Source organism: Lipotes vexillifer, unplaced genomic scaffold, assembly GCF_000442215.2.
Source record: "Lipotes vexillifer unplaced genomic scaffold, Lipotes_vexillifer_v1.1 scaffold1466, whole genome shotgun sequence".
In the NCBI taxonomy this organism is placed as follows: Eukaryota; Metazoa; Chordata; class Mammalia; order Artiodactyla; family Lipotidae; genus Lipotes; species Lipotes vexillifer.
The window spans coordinates 196,907-214,288 of NW_006796989.1; the positions used below are offsets into that span (position 1 = coordinate 196,907).

At 37.0% G+C, this 17,382-nt stretch overlaps 1 protein-coding gene across 1 annotated transcript in view; it reads right to left on the reverse strand.

The window, feature by feature from the left end:
- Positions 1-17,382, reverse strand: part of PTPN4 (protein tyrosine phosphatase non-receptor type 4) — a 143,848-nt gene that overhangs the window by 84,283 nt on the left and 42,183 nt on the right. The window contains exons 3-8 of the mRNA XM_007469135.1: positions 12,434-12,476; positions 12,258-12,336; positions 7,346-7,390; positions 7,037-7,089; positions 6,553-6,673; positions 3,844-3,931 (exon numbers count right to left, since the gene is read on the reverse strand). Of these exons, the coding sequence (XP_007469197.1) occupies positions 3,844-3,931; positions 6,553-6,673; positions 7,037-7,089; positions 7,346-7,390; positions 12,258-12,336; positions 12,434-12,476 (429 nt within the window). The remainder of the gene's footprint in view (positions 1-3,843; positions 3,932-6,552; positions 6,674-7,036; positions 7,090-7,345; positions 7,391-12,257; positions 12,337-12,433; positions 12,477-17,382) is intronic.

The window sequence follows — 17,382 nt, forward strand, 5'->3', positions numbered from 1 at the left end:
AAGAGTGGGGAAAATATCTGCAAGTCACATATCCAACAGAAAAAGTGTATCTAGAATATATAAAGAGTTCTCAAAACACAAGAGTAAAAAAAGAAAAGAACAAATTAAATAATGGGGAAAACACCTGAACAGACATTCATCAAAGAAAAGATATGATACCCAACATCATTAGTCATTAGGGAAATGCAAAGTAAAACCATGATGAGATAAAACACACCTATCAGAAAAGCTTAAAAAGAAACAAAACAAAACAGTGCCACATGCTAAAAGGATCTAAAACAATTGGAACTTGCAAAGATGCTGGTGGGGATACAAAGTGGTTCACTCAGTCTAGAAAACAATTCCGTAATTTCATATAAAGCTAAGTATACACTTGTTATATGACCCAGAAATTCCACTTTGGGATTATTACCCTACAGAAATGAGAACTTAAATTCACACAAAAACCTATAAATGAATGTTTGCAGTAGGCCTATTAATAACAAAACAAAACAAAACAAAATACTTTCCAGTATTTCCAGAAGGACCCAGATGTCCTTCAGTGGGTGAGTGGAGAAACAAACCATGGTACATCCATATAACTGAATACAATTCAGCAATAAAAGGCATGAACTACTGAACTACACAGTACCTTGGATAAATCCCAAATGCATTACTATAAGTAAAAGAAGCCAGTCTCAAAAGGTTACATACTGCAGGATTCCATTTATAAGACATTTTGGAAAAGACAAACTATGGAGTCAGGCAACAGACCAGGGTTGCCAGGAACCGGGGGTAAGTATGAGGCTGGACTTACCAGTAGGAGGCTGGGCAGCACAAGCCAGTGTATTTTTTTTTGGGGGGGGGGGGGGGGGGGGGGGGCACGGGCTCCAAAGCACAGGCCCAGTAGCTGTGGCACACAAGCCTAGCTGCTCTGCGGCATGTGGGATCTTCCCGGGCCAGGGCTCGAACCCGTGTTCCCTGCACTGGCAGGTGGATTCTCAACCACTGCGCCACCAGGGAAGCCCCCTCAAATCTTTTCTTCTTTCCTTTTTATCCTGAACCTGTCCTTCATCCTTTTCTTTTCTACAGTTTCCTTTTCCCTTATTCATATAATCTTGCAGGTGCACTAAATGTTTTTGTTTTGTCAAATAGGCCATGTTCTCTCTTGATTCCAGGTCTTCCTTCATCCTGATGGCTCTATGGTGAAAACTACTCCCTTGGCTAGTTCTTATTAACTTTTCTGGCTTCAGTAAATTACTACTAAGAAGGCTTCCCTACCCTCTGCTCCCAGGCTGGATTAGAAGTTCCTGCCACAAGGTCCCATGGCATTCTGTACTTGCCCCTTCATATTCTCAAATACTTAACTGTTCATACATGCTCTAATTCTTTCCCCTCACTATCTTGTGAGCTCCATGAGGGCAGGGATAATTGATGTTTTGTTCACTAAGTCATCCTTAGTGCCAACACTGTGTAAGGCACATAACAGATGCACTGCTATGATGGTTCTAAGACTTATTTGCATCTTGCAGATTGCTATAAATAACTTAGTTCTACTCTAATTTTTTCAGCCTACATTCTGGAGGCAGAGAGAAAAGATCTTACCTTGCTTTTCAAAATAAAATATTATTTCAAACATACTTTTGCTTGTGATATTCAATTAAAACTTAAGTATTTTCCTTATGTGTCCTCTCCCCTCTACCTTTTGTCCTTTTTGTTCCTGAGGCTACAAAACTTCCCTTCATGTTCACTGAACATTTGCACATTTTCTGAAGTTCTCCACATCCACATCCACATACAGCAGAAACACCTTTTCCTAGCTGGGTTATTTTGTGGGGTTTTTGGTTTTTTTTTTTTTGGTTTGTACAAAATATTTAAAATTTAAATTCCTTTAATTTGGCACTCTACATGATTGGCTTTCTGAGAAAGAGTTTTACAATCTACTAATTTAAACAATAAAAAAACATAACTTAGACAAATCAATAAATAATGATATGGTTAATTATGTATGAGATCCAGCCATGTCACTTAAGTTAAAAAAAGTCTAAGATTCTTTGTATTATATAGACAGCAGTCAATGATAACAGCAGTCTAAACCACCTTGTTTAGCACTAAAATGACTGATTTTAGTGGTCTTTTTTACTGTTAACCATAGTCTAGTGTACATATTTAAAGTTCCATTTGTTTTAGACTGTACTATAATAAAAACAAAATCTAGTGACCACTACGTTACCTTTGGAGAGTCATGTTCAAAAGTAATAGCCCGCAAAGAGGGAGGGAGGGTGAAGGGCCCATTCTAAAGAACACAAGAAGTTCAAGGGAAACTTAAACATTTTAAATGGAACCAGACAGACTTCCAAGTCACAAATGCTCAGAATTACCAGATCCAGTCATGTGAGGAAAGCAAGTCATTTGGTTTTTTAAAAGGAATGGGTCTGCATATGTCTATATGTTAAAATAAATTAAAAATAACTATCTAAGGAAAACTTAACTCCCTTTCAGGCTGGGATCCATATTAGGCTTAGTAGTTTGTCCCAAGAAAATATAAAACCTATCACCAATTAAACTGATGATTACCTATAATTCCACTTTTCATTAGGTATAGAGAATAGCTGTACTTCAGGTACTTCTAAAGGAATATAATCTCTTGATGAAACAATCATGAGAAGGAATCTAGGTGAAGAGACGCACAAATGAAGGACAGTCACTCACAAATATGCTTATGGCAGGAGGATAACAGTCTTTTGGAAGCAGCAAATTGACACAATGAAAAAGAAGTCAGGGAGGATGGTGATGGGATGAATTGGGAGACTGGGATTGACATATATACACTAATATGTATAAAACAGACAACTAATAAGAACCCACTGTATAAAAAATAAATTAATTAAATCAAAAAAAATAAACTAAATAAAAGCTTTATCTCCTCCAAAAAAAAAAAGAAAAAAAGAAAAGAAAAGTTAAGGTGTTGTACAGGAAAAGCCAGTGATTATAGAATTCCATCCTAACAAAGGAATGGCAGAGGGGCAACGAAAATATGTAAATACAATTGATTTTGTGCTTTATAAATAAAAATTTATAATGATGTTACTAAATGATGAAAGGAGTGTAGTAATACAGGCCTCAGTGAGGTGAAAGCATCTTTTATGATAATGATTTCATAAAAGTTAAAAATTCAAATTACTTTTCCTGTAACAGTTTTTTTAATTTGTTTTTTAAATTTATTAATTCATTTATTTATTTTGGGCTACATTGGGTCTTTGCTGTGCGCAGGCTTTCTCTAGTTGCGGCAAGCAGGGGCTACTCTTCGTTGTGGTGTGCAGGCTTCTCATTGCGGTGGCTTCTCTTGTTGGGAGCCCGGGCCCTCGGCGCACAGGCTTCAGTAGTTGTAGCTCGCGGGCTCTACAGCACAGGCTCAGTAGTTGTGGCGCACGGGCTTAGATGCTCCGGGGCATGTGGGATCTTCCTGGACCAGGGCTCAAACCCGTGTCCCCTGAATTGGCAGGCAGATTCTTAACCACTGCACCACCCGGGAAGCCCCCTGTAACAGTTTTTATTTTGCAAACTAAAAATTCTAAAGGTACTGTCTCTTATGGTCAGCAAAAATTATCCTTATAACATAAAACACTACCTTGAAGAAAAATAACATGAAAAATCCACTTCCACCACTCTTCTTGTCAGGTATTGAATCTTAAGTGATTGTAACTGTGAAAATACTTATATTCAGAGGAAATTTTCAGTGCGACTATGCTGGCAGCACTCACTGTTCCATTTGTATTCTAATCCTATCAGGGAATTAAAGATTTTTTTTGCTGAATAATGGTGCCTAACTCAACAATATCAAAATGCATTTTCTTCACTTACCCTTGCATAGTGGAATTCAACTCCATAGAGTTCTAAGGTACGTGCTGTGTTCAGGTAATTAAATTCTGCTTCTGCAGGAGATAAGCCTCTGTAAAAACATCATTAGGTTAAAAATTATAACAATCACAGATATGACCAAATTACAAAAAGGCGATTTGTCTGAAACTTTCCAGCATTCTGATTGACTATTTTACAAAACGCCATGTGCACGGGCGCTCCTCTTAGCTCTGTGCAGTAACATCTAACTTTTCTGGAGGATACATTTTCAGTAACACAAATTATTATTTTGTAGAATATTTTCTTATTTTCCAGAAACACAAGAATGCACCAGCTTTTTAAAGTTCTAAGCTACTCTCAGATTTAACTTTAAAAAAAGCCACTCTCAGACTTGCAAAGCCACTCTCAGACTTAACTTAAAACAAATATTTTTCGAAATCTGGTCTACACTCCATATGTGCATTGTAATCACACGGTGCTTCTGACACATGCAGTCTCTGGGGCGAGCTCTGGAGCAGGGCCTCTCAGGGTGTGGTGCACAGACAGGTGTTGACTCATAACAAGAACAGAAATTGAGAGTGTCACAGCCTTTTGTAGCACTTTGGCAGAGTAATTTTATGTCTGTTGCATCTAACAACAAAAAAGTACTTGTTAATTTTTTATGCCTTTGTTTATTTCTCCATTTTATTTTTCTAGTAATTCATTTTTATTATATTTTTCAGAAGCACCATTCCATGAGAGACTGAGGGGGAAACTGGTCTTTCATCACAGGTAGTTTCAGATGCACTGTTCTTTAGAAACTGATATAGAATAAATGGGTCCAAATTGTTTATATTTAAGAAATATTCCAGGTGATTCTTATGAACACAAGTTTGAGAACTACTACTGTAAAAGCAAAGTCTTTAAAAAGGCTATATTATATATAGTTCTAACAACCTTGGTTATCTGATATTATCAGGCTATAGCAGAGCAAAAGCAACAAATTAAAAATGCAAAGATATCACCTTTCATTCATGAATGATATCAGGGAGCAAGCAGCCTGCCAATGTATGATCATAAAAATGGGATTCCTCAAAAACAGGAGATATACTTCAGTTTTCTATAAAATTCAATTAAGTTAAATAAACACTCTACTTTCTTCCCTACCCTCCTGCGTTATAAACTGGATGATTCTATTTTTTCTTTCTTTAAAAATTTGCAGAACCATTTCTTTAAAGCAAATAGAAATATATAATAAATACCTTGTGAAATGTACAAACTTTTTCCTGACAGAACAGACTTGTCATTATTGGTAAATTTTTTTTAAAAATCTGGTTTATCTTCAAACCCTTGGTTCAGATATGCAATGTGTAGAACTTTCATAATAAATGGCATTCGCTTTTAGACCACAACAGCCCCCATACCACATGAAGCCGGTCTGTTAAAATTCTCACTCATTAATCTTGTTTTAGATTAGGGTCCGCAAACCTTTACTGGAAAGAGCTGGCTAGTAAGCACTTCAGGCTTTCAGGCCATATGGCCTCTACTGCAACAACGCCGCTCTGCTGTTACGTGAACACAGCCACAGACAATGTGTAGGCCAATGAGGGAATCTGTGTTCCAATGACTGTTCACGTAAGGACACTGAAAGTAGAATTTCTCAAAATTTCATGTGCCGCAAAATGTTCTTCTTCTTTTGATTTTCTTCAACTATTTCAAATGTACAAACCATTTTTATTAGCTCGTAGAGCATGCAAAAGGAGGCAACAGGCCATAGTTTGCCAACATGCTGTAGACACATGGGCCATTACCGAATGAAAATGAGTCTCCTTATTAATAAGAGCTAATATTTCTTCAATGCTTACTATGTGCCAAGCACTGTTCTGAGTACTTTGTATATATAAACTCACTTAATCCTTATAATGACACCAGAGGTAGATAGTTTTATCATCCCCAATTTACATGTAAGGAAACAGAAACAGACATAGAGTGATTCGGCTGAGGTTACAAGATTGTAAGTAAAGTAGCCTCATCAGAATTTCAAACGAGGCCAAATGAGTCTGGCTCAGATTCTTAGAGTCTAGTTCAGATTCTCAGCCAATATGTAAGACTGCCTTAGTTCCTCCATGAGTATTCTGAATTGTATGGTAAAGCAAAACTGAGCTCTGGACCAAGAATCAAAACGGTTTTCTATTCCAAGCGATAAACCTCTTCTTGAAAACTCATGTCACAGAAAATCAGACTCATAAAATATCAAAGTTGAATGTTGTTATAAATGAAAAAATGCTACTATTTTAAAAGAATTTTTTTTTATTAATTTAGTACTACATAAAGTTCCTTTTCTTCTCTTGGCTCATTACCAAACGGAATTGATTCCTTTCACACAGCTAAAAACTAAGAAAGAATTGCTAAGTAGACTGAACTGTATATTGTGAACATATTATTAATATTCTAAAATTCCTTCTTCAAGAACTGGCGACTTTGTATAATAGCCAATACATGTCTGTTTACATACAGCTTTATGTTTCTTAACAGACATGAAAACAAGGCTCATATAGTCTATGATTTTTTTTAGTATAGATTACCTACATTTCTTTACAGTAATCATACTATTTTATATAATAGTAACTATTCTATATTCAGTAATCACATTAGAAACAATTTAAAACATTTCTCTAGAAAAGATGCCATTAAGAAGTTTATCAAGTAAGCAGAAAGTAAGTAAATCCTTACGTATGTTGCTGATGTAGTTTTGCAATTTCTTTTTCAAAATCTTGAGGTTGATTAGGAATGAAAGAATAATCTGAGAGGTAGCCTGGCAAGTTTTCTGATTGACTGTAGTCTCCAAGTTCGGCTAATAAATGGAAAGAAAATATTCACACTTCAATAAACACATTTTTCAAGTTTTATAGCCAAATCAGCAATGTCAAGAATTCCTTTATATTTCTGGAAGTAAAATATTTGTTTCTACTGTTACCATTTAAGCAAATTATAACAATGCATTTAACGTTCTCCTAGGTCTTAACCAACTTCAGAAAAATTATTTTCAGGAATCAAAGTAAGTGCTAACTAATTAGATGCTTCATTACACTTTCTGTGTAGTCACTTTTTTCTGCATAGTAACATATGTTTAAATAACTCATACATTAAAGGCCGTACTACCAACAGAGACCATGAAATCACATGCTATTTGGCCCAAAGGTGGACTGATACTTACACTGAACAGCAAATGAAGCCAAAAGAGCAGCAGTGTTATAAGGACAGGGCAATCTAATAAAACAGAAAATAACTCAAGGTTAAACACAATAATTTTAAAAGCACTATAATTTATATTATACTATTCACAATTGAAGTTTCTGTGTGACTTACATTTTAACTATTAAGTAATGAACTTATCTGATGAAAGGAATTCATGCTACATGTAGCCATCTTTCAGTAGATAATCTGTTTGCAATGATCATGAACTACTTAATACAGAATTGGAAGTATTTTTAAAGCCCATTACTAAAAACTTAAAACAGCTCACCTTCCAGTAAGTATGTCTTGTTTGATTTGCAAGAAATACTGGTACCTTAAAAAAAAAAAGATAGCATTTACTGGAATTATAACATTTAGAGTTTTAAAAACTGTATATTTACATTAACAAATAAAACTGGAATATTTAAGTATTTGCTTTTATAATAGGCATATTAGCCCAAGTAAAGATATTTTAAAATAAACTTTCATAAATACATGAATCCAAACATTTAGAATTCTTTGATAAGTGAAATTTGATACTTATATTTTGTTTCCCTAGCTTCTATTATAAAACTTACATGAATTTAAGAATTACATGACTGAGGGTGGTTAGGGAGAAATACTCTAAAGTGGGATTTCCCTGGTGGTGCAATGGTTAAGAATCTGCCTGCCAATGCAGGGGACACGGGTTCGAACCCTGGTCTGGGAAGATCCCACATGCCGCGGAGCAACTAAGCCCGTGTGCCACAACTACTGAGCCTGCGTGCCACAACTACTGAAGCCCACGTGCCTAGAGCCCACGCTCCGCAACAAGAGAAGCCACCATGACGAGAAGCCCGCGCGCCACAACGAAGAGTAGCCCCTGCTCACCGCACTAGAGAAAGCCCACGCGCAGCAATGAAGACCCAATGCAGAGCCCTCCCCGCAAAAAAAACAAATACTCTAAAGATTGGTGTATGCAGAAAGTAGAACTGGAAAGCACAGAAAACTTAAGTCAGAGACATAGAAGAGCTGACAGTAGCAACACTAGAGACCAACTAAAGAAAATCACTCTTTCAGCTGAGCCAGGAAGCCAGCTGCAAGGACAGGCCTATGTGTTCATCACCGTATCCTCAGGCAGCAGGAAGCTGCTAATTGTAGAAAAGCACTTTCCATCTTCATTTGGGTTAAGAAAGTTCTCTTTGATCAAAAAAAAAAAACCGAAAAAAGAAAAAAAAGGTAAGTTCCTTTCCTTATTTTCGCTTTCCTATTAAAAGCCAAGTACCCAATTTCCTTTAAAACCAACAAAAATGTAAGTATCCTGTAACAAGAATGCTGAAGTTGCTTACAAGATGGCACCCCCCTTCTGTCCTTGCTAGTGGGTAGTCATCCCTTCATAGATTTGTCAATGCCTGGGTAAAGTCACCTGTGCTGTATCACGTTGGCAGAAGATAAAATTTTGTGGCTTTTAATGTTTAAACAGAGAATTTTAAGACCTTCATTTCACCCAACTAAAAAAAGTTCACATACTCCAAGAGCCAAAAATTATTTAAAGCTTTAGTTGTTTAGCTGATTAAAGTTGACTATTAAAGAGTTCCATGACAATATTCAAATTACCAAAGAATGTAATTAAGGTTTTCAGAGAATCAGATAAAAAAAGCTGATACAAATACCCTGGCTTCATATATTAATAAATGAAGTATATAAACTCTCTGTTAGGCTTAATACATAGTATTACACTATTATCTATGTACTCAATCCAAGACAACATATTTCTATCTGGCCTACTTGGCTTCATAATTAAAAGTTAAAGGTTTCTGGTGGGAAAGTCCTTTTTTTTTTTTTTTTTAAATATTTATTTATTTAGGCTGCACCAAGTCTCTGCTGTGAAACCTGGGATCTTCAATGCGGCATGCAGAATCTTCAGTTGTGGCATGTGGACTCTTAGTTGTGGCATGTGGGATCTAGTCCCTGCCCAGGGATCGAACCCAGGTCCCCTGCATTGGGAGCTTGGAGTCTTACCCACTGGACCACCAGGGAAGTCCCTGGTGGGAAAGTTTTACAGTTAGGATTGAAATGTGTATATCCTTGACATAATATTGTAAATCCTACACAAATAACACCTATGTTTCCTGACTTTGATTTACACACTGAGCAGTAAGGACTGATAGAGTAGAAACCGGAATTAAAAGTCCTAAGCTAAACCAGCCTGTGATCTTTGGCAAATTACTTAAAATTGGGTGGAGCCTTAGTTTCTCTATTTGTAAAAAGGAAGTAACATCACTTGCCTGGTATATGTATCCCAGGGGCCCTAAATATCGTGATAAAAGCCCAATTTTTAAAGACAATTAATACCTTTAAGGTAGATTAATAATGATTGAGCTAAATGCAGAAATATGTTTAAGCTGTAAAAAAAATACAATAAAATACCATGCACTAAACACCTATTATGTACTGAGTACACCTAAGCACTAAAAAGATATGAAAGAAATGTCATTTGTATTCTGATGACTCCTAAGAAAATGCCAATTCTAATTACGCCAGCACCTGTTAATACAAATGACATTTAACCTGACGAAAGGTCTGTAACTACTTTCTTTTTTTACCACTAATCCAAAATAGAATCTCAAGGCAAGGAGGTGTAGCAGTAATTTCTTGTTTTGTGGGGTTTAAACTAGTCCTTAAAATTTAGCCGCTAACTGTGGCTAAGGGTATCCTACTATTAATCATGACCATAACAAGAAGGCTACCCAAGCACTAAAGTTTTAAAGGAGTATTTTTTAACCATGGAATCACCTGGAAGCCTATGCCCAGTTCCCATCTGACACCTATTAAATCAGTTTCCAGGGGTGTTGCCAAAGCATCAGCACGTTTTAAAGCTCCCCTGTAAGTGATTCTAACTTGTAATCAGGGTAGAGAATCCTTGATGTACACAATGGTGATAAAAATAAAATCGGCCCTTCACTCCATTTTACCAAGCAACGCCAGTTACAAGGTTCCAGGACATTCCATTATAAAGGATTTTTTGAAATAATGCATTATTTCTAGGGAGAACAAAGATAATATTCTAGACTGATGGACAGCACAATTCCTCAATTTCTACCAAACGTGATTTTACTTTATTCTACTTCATGAAGATAGTTTGACTTTAATTATCAGTGAGACACATTTATTCCTTGGTTATGTTTTCAACACAGGCCATAAAAGAACCAACACATTCAAACTCATTAAGAAATTTAAAGACAGTTTTCTGAGTGAAATACATTATGAATATGGCTACAACTGACAATATTTTAATTGCTTATGTTAACAAACTTTTCATAAGCATTAAATACATTAGAAATCCAATTAAAAATTATTGGTCTTTTATTTACAAATATTTCTTATAATTTAAAAATCTAATTACATAAATATATATTATGGAATACTTTGTTACTTGATTTCAAGTTACAAGTACTAGTAAAAAATGCATTTTGGGCTTTCCTGGTGGCGCAGTGGTTGAGAGTCCACCTGCCGATGCAGTGGACACGGGTTCGTGCCCCGGTCCGGGAGGATCCCTCATGCCGTGGACCGGCTGGGCCCGTGAGGCATGGCTGCTGAGCCTGCGCGTCCGGAGCCTGTGCTCCGCAACGGGAGAGGCCACAACAGTGAGAGGCCCGCGTACCGAAAAAAAAAAAAATGCATTTTAAAATCCTTTATAATTCACAATTTTCAGTAATTGAGAGTAGTTTCCTTGAAGTTCCTCCAAAATTAGGGAAAGTTTGACGCCACTGAGAATTATTTAAGATAAAAGATCTTGTTATTTTAATTATTTAACAACAACAACAAAACCTGACTAAGAGCTACAATATTAAACTAAATATTTATATGATACAACTTGGCTTTTCAAGATAAATTAGGTTGGACGTTATTAGGGTCAAATGTTAGGACTGCCTAATCCCAGATCTATATTCCTGAGATCTCCTGTTAGAAGAAAGGTGACACCCTGCCCCCCCACAAACACACAGAAAAGGACTCTCAAAAGTTCTTTGTTTCTCCACTTCACCACAGTATTCTAAAGGGTAACCAACACATTACCATCTAGGAGCCTACGTACAGGTGGCTTTAGGTGTGGGTTTTTAATTTGGCGCCCATCTTTCAGAGTAATTCTGAATATAGTCTGACCTATATTCTTATATCTTATGGAAAGTATAATATGCTAATTTTTAACTCTGTCTTTTTTTTAAAAAACTAATTACTAATTCTGTCTTTCAAGCAATACACAAGGTTATCACTCAGGTTTTTTTAAACAATGACAGTTACCACACTGTGATTACTCCCCACTATTTCCACCTTAAACAGTTCACCTAACATTTACACACTACCAAAACACTCATCTGGGTCATTCTTTTTTTTTTTTTTTTTTTTTTAGCGGGCCTCTCACTGTTGTGGCCTCTCCCATTTGCGGAGCACAGGCTCCGGACGCGCAGGCTCAGCGGCCATGGCTCACGGGCCCAGCCGCTCCGCGGCATGTGGGATCTTCCCGAAACGGGGCACGAACCCGCGTCTCCTGCATCGGCAGGCGGACTCTCAAGCACTGCGCCACCAGGGAAGCCCTCTGGGTCATTCTTGTGTGTACTTTGTCAAGTAGAAGGGACAACAAAATTAGCTGTAAATTAATATTAGACCTACAACGGCCAGTAGAGGGGGCATTTACAGGCCTGAACGTGCTAGTGAGCTCTGCCAACTCCCTTTACAAAGATGCCTGCTGTGCTCTGTAAAGTGCAGCACTCCTACACTTAACGGTGTACAGTTTATAAAGCCTATGTCCACCTCCATGGAAATAACGTATATATAGAATATATTTTTACAAGAAAAAAAAAACAGACACAATTCTCACTATGCAGAATGCCTTGAATACAACTGCAGCATCATCTAATTACTTCAGTTAGTTACAGCAGTGCTTCTGAACCATTCTTCACAAGTAGAGAAGTTAATATTGATATGGCTAGGGAAGCTGCTTGTGGCTGGACGGGGTGGCCCTGGGGTTTCAATCTCCTGAAGCCCTCCCAGCCATCCAACAGAGGAAGAGACTTAGCTTGAAACGTCTAGAACCCACTCTGTGTGCTGGCAGGGAAGCTCAGAATGATGTCATGGTAATCTATTTTTACCTAATTAATTTCAAATTTTCATAATGGTTTTGACAATATTTTCAAGTAAAAACATGCTCCATAAAAACCCACCTTGTATATTCTTCTTGTAACTTGTTGGGGTCACTTACAAAAAATTTGACTCTAAAGTTCAAACTGTAAGGAGATCCTCCTAGAATTAATAAAAGCAGTTCTAATTAATTAATTATATTAGTCCTTTATCTTTATAAAGTATACTTGTATAACATCAAATAAATATGTTTGCTCACTCTTTAGCTGCTTCCTTATTGGTTTGTTTGGATCCAGCCACCTCTGAAAAATAAATAAATAAGACTGATTTCCTTTTTTCCCGGAGGAACTAATACATCAATTCTTGCAAGTCTGTTCCATTTGAAGATTAATGCTAAAAATTGCATTTTTTGAAAAGGCCTAGGTAGGGGGAAAAGAATCACTAAATTACAGACTCATATCAAATATAACAAAATTATGCTAGAAAGTATTGAATGTACTTGTGCTTTAAGATTTTGATTTCAATTTCTCATTAAGTTATATAGTGTGCAATAACCTCTATTCCAAAAGTAAAAATGCTTAATAATCACTGCAATATGAAGTGATTCTGTTAATTTAACTATATTATATAATAGTCTATCAAGTTTTTAAAATTCTCTTTATCTTTCATAAAAATATGCTTGGCTTTATGCTCTCATTCAGACAAAATTTAACTACACATCATGAATATCTATTCTTATGAAAAATTTTAACTCCTACTCTATCCCTTAAAAAAGAAAACAAAAAACAAAATACTCCCCCCCCAAAAACACCCCATACTAATTTTTTAAGAGACAATGTTTAGTTTGGGGAAGGACTGCTTTTTGTATATGAAAATTTCAAGTAGTCTCGACACTTCTGAATGCCAGTTAAGCTCTATTTCAGGCGAACTATAACTAAATTCAGAAAACATTTCAACTGCCAACGTTCAGTTAAAAAAATTAAAGAATCCAAAATGAGGTGATAGACGTGGCAGTATTTTCAAAGCACTGCACAAATATAAGCTTACATATCGTTACTTATAAACTGTCCTCCTACCACCCATACTTGATTCCATGCAGAGCACACAAACAGATTTCAGTAACAAGTGGCTGAAAGTCATCCATGAATACCTTCCTTTCCATTATCCATAACATCCAACATATCCAATCCAACTAATTCTACCTTCAAACCGTCCCTAGAATTGAATAATTCTTCACCATCTACTCTGCCACCATCCATGTCTCTGGGACAGCCCCGGCCACAGCCTCTTACCTATGGGCTCTGCCTCTTACCATCATCCTCCCTGCCCCCGAAGCTACAGTAGTCTTTTTTTTTTTTTTTCTTTTTGCTACAGTAGTCTTTTAAAAGGCTCACTCCTTTGCTTAACATCTCTTGATAATTTCTCAATGTTAAGGTCCAAAGGCCTTACTGTGGCTTACATCGTCTCTCCCTACTTCCTTTTTTTATTCTATTGGTCTTTCTTTAATGTTTTATTTGCCTCAGTTAATTTTAAAAATGTATATTTCAAAGAGGCAATTTTAGACTCCTGATAAGTTTTGGAAGCCTTAAAATACCAATCAAAATAGGTGTCCAGTTCAGTTTTGACAGTTCCAAATCTGTGGCTGTCTAACACAGTTTTTTTTTAACATATACGTATATCCACTCTTTCTTAGATTTTTTTCCCATGTAAGCCACCAAAGAGCACTGAGTAGAGCTCCCTGTGCAGCAGGTCCTTATTAGTTATCTATTTTATACGTACCAGTGTGTACATGTCGATCCCAGTCTCCCAATCTACTCTCCCTCCCCCCTGGTAGCCATAAGTTCGTTTTCTGCATCTGTGAGTATTTGTTTCGTAGGTAAGTCCCTTTGTACCCTTTTGCAGACCCACATATAAGTGATATCATGTGTTATTTCTCTCCTCACTTCCTCCACCTCAGTTTACTGAGCTCCAGCTTAATGGCCTCCTTTCTGTTTCCCCAAGATGCCGGAGCCTTCAATTCTAAGCTTCCTTATGCACAGAATGTCCTTCTCTGGCTTTTCCCATGGCTGACGTCTTTCGTTATCTAAGTCTCAGCTTAAATTCCACCTCATCAGAAAGGCCTTCATGGACTGCCCTATCTATCAAAAGTATCATATGTCACAAAGCTCCTATCTACTTAGTTATTTTCCTTCGGGTAAGGAACGTTAAATTCCTTCATAACATTTTCTTAATTGCAACATATTTGTTTTACTTTTTTATTGCCTATCTCCTTTCTTAGATTTTGAACTCCTTAAGGTAAGGAATAAAATCTGATTTATAGCTGAAGGGTCAGTACCCAGCACAGAACACGGCATATAACATCTACTAAAAATACCTGGTGAAGGACTAACCCTGCTGGATGACTCAGTGGGGCGGGGTAATCTGTTTCTGTGCCAATAATCAGATGGTTTTCACCCCTACTTAACACATCTGTTCCCCCTATGTATCCACCCCATTTATCCATAGTCTCACCCACCTATCAATCTGGTGATTTTTTCCTCCATACTTTCTAGAAAAAAAACCATAAATTACATTTATTTTAATGTCTGTCTAAAATGGAAATTTGGGACCAGTTATTGCCCCAAAGCCTGCCTTCCTGACCAGAAATGCAGACATATTTACATACACAAGTAGATGTGTGAGGCTGACACAGCTAGGAGTACACTAACAAGTACTGGGAAATGTAATACTTCCTCAATGACGTCAATTAGATAGGATGTAGGTTCTTGGCTTAAATCATGAAGATGGAGCCAGATGAACCTGAGGGTCACAGGGTCAACTTCACTCACGCCACGCCAAAATTCAGTTCAGATTCTAACTAGCAACTGCACTGACTTTACCAGTGAAATCTTCACAGCAGTGAGTCTCCCTCATCCTGAACGTGTTATTTCTCCATTTACTCATGTCTTCTATTATCTCTTCCTGTAAAGTTTTATAGTTTTCTTCCTATAGATTTTGACACCACTAATGTCAAAAGTTTATTCATAGATATTCAATGGATTTGGGTTTTTAAAAGAAAACTTATTTAATTTGCTATTTTGTTGGATTATGTTCCCTAATTGATATATTGAAAGTTATTGATATTTATTTGTTTGTTCAGCTTTAAGTCCTACTAGTTGTAAAAAGTTTTCCAAATGATTCATTTGGACTCTCAAGGCAGATTCATTTTATCACTAAGAAGAAATGAGTTCTCTGCACCTTCATCCCAAACACACAAACATATTTATTCCACAGGGAACTGCACCTGCTGCCCTCGTTGAACCAGAGAAAGAGAAGAGGGCTAAGCAGCGTGGCTGTTTCAAATCGTTTTGATAAACTGTGCTGCCTGACCCTGAAAACTCTCCGCCTCTACTGTATTTCTTTGCTACATTCTTTTTTCGGTTTCCTCTATTTGATTTTTCCACCAATCCTTGCAAGCACTGAATCTTCTAAGAAATCCTTAACACCTCTTGTCTGCTCATGGCACTCACTGGAAAGCAACAAAAAGCAGGCAGAAGAAATTGGACCTAAGTCTATTCTTGAAAAACAAAAACTGCAATGGGTGAGATTTCTATAGCTGCAGTTTTTTGCCTGAGAGCAATCTGAAATCCTGCAACAGGCAGGGGACAGCCTCACTAAAACTTGAGGTGTCAGTGGACAGAGTTCAGGCAGGAGTGGCAGGGTACCCAGAAAATTGAGGAGGAAATCCTGAAAGAGAGGGAGGCAGCAGAAGGGCTTAACTCTAAAATCCGGATATAAAAGCCACCTCAACTCTGGCTGACAGTTCAACTTCTACAGGCACAGGAAGACCGCAAAGCCCCAGGAAAGAGAAGCAGTTGCAAACGTTAAGAAATGAATAGAGACAACCGTTCGCCCAAAGGGAAGCAGAGTATGGACTGTGGGTCCAGATCCACTCGTTCTCAATTAACACAGTCCAAGTCGTACAGGACGTCACTACCACGTCCATAGCCAAGTTCTTTCTATCACCCTGAGAGGTTTCCTGTGTCCCTCTGCACCCAGTCCCCCAAGCTCAGGCAATCAGTGATCTGCTTTCAGTCACTATATACCAGTTTTGCTTGCTCTAGAATTTAATATAAATGAAATAATAGAGTACATCATGCAAAAATATAACAATTATTTTTCATCCATTCACTATTGACAGATGTTAAAGTTAATTCAGGAATGAACTATTATGAATAAAGCTACTATGATCACTTGTGTACAAGGTTTCGTGTAACATGTTTTCATTTCTCTTGGATAAATATCCAAAAGAGGGGTTCCTTGGAGGTATATATTAAATCTATGTTTAGTTTTACAAGAAACTGCCAAACTCTACTTTCCAAAGTGGTTGTATCCTTTTAAAGTCCTACCAGCAATCCTTAATAGTTGCTCCACATCCTTGCCTAAGTGTGGTATGGTGAGACTCTAATTTCTTAACTATTCTAATGGACGTTCAGTGACATCTCATTGTGGTTTTACAATTCCCTGATGCACCTGTGTTTAGTAGATGTCCTTTATCAGAGTGAGAATGGTCCTTTTCCAAGTTTAAGAGAGTTTTCATTACGAATGGATGCTGAATTTTATTCTATGTAAATTATGCCTCAATTATACTGATTTAAAAGAAAAATTCTAGAAGCTAGAATCACACTTAATGGTGAGACGCTGAGTACCTTCCTCCTACGACAGGGAACAAGTAAGGCAGTGTGCTGCCGTCAGTCACCTCTATTCGTCATTGTCCTGGTAGCCTCAGCTTTCATGTAATAAAGAATAAAAAATAATGGTAAAAAAGAATAAAGACTGGGAGGGAAGAAGTAAAACCCCCTATTCACATATGACATGATTTACGCAGAAAAAAGCATATGTTTACATGACAATCTATGTAGAAAGATTGTCATGTAAACATATGTTACATGAGCTCCACCCCATGTTACTGGAGCTCCACCCCAAACTTTCTGAATCAGAAACTCTCTATGTAGAAAATCCTACAGAATTTACAAAAAGTGACTAGAATTAATAAGTGAGTTTAGAAAAGGTTACACAATAAAAAAAATAAACTGTATTTCTATATGCTAGAAATAAACAAACTGGTAACTAAAAAAGAAAACCAACAATACCATTTGCATGGTTCTTCTATCTACCAAGTTGCCAAAGACAGAATCTGCGATACCAGACTCTCTGAGTTCACTCTTT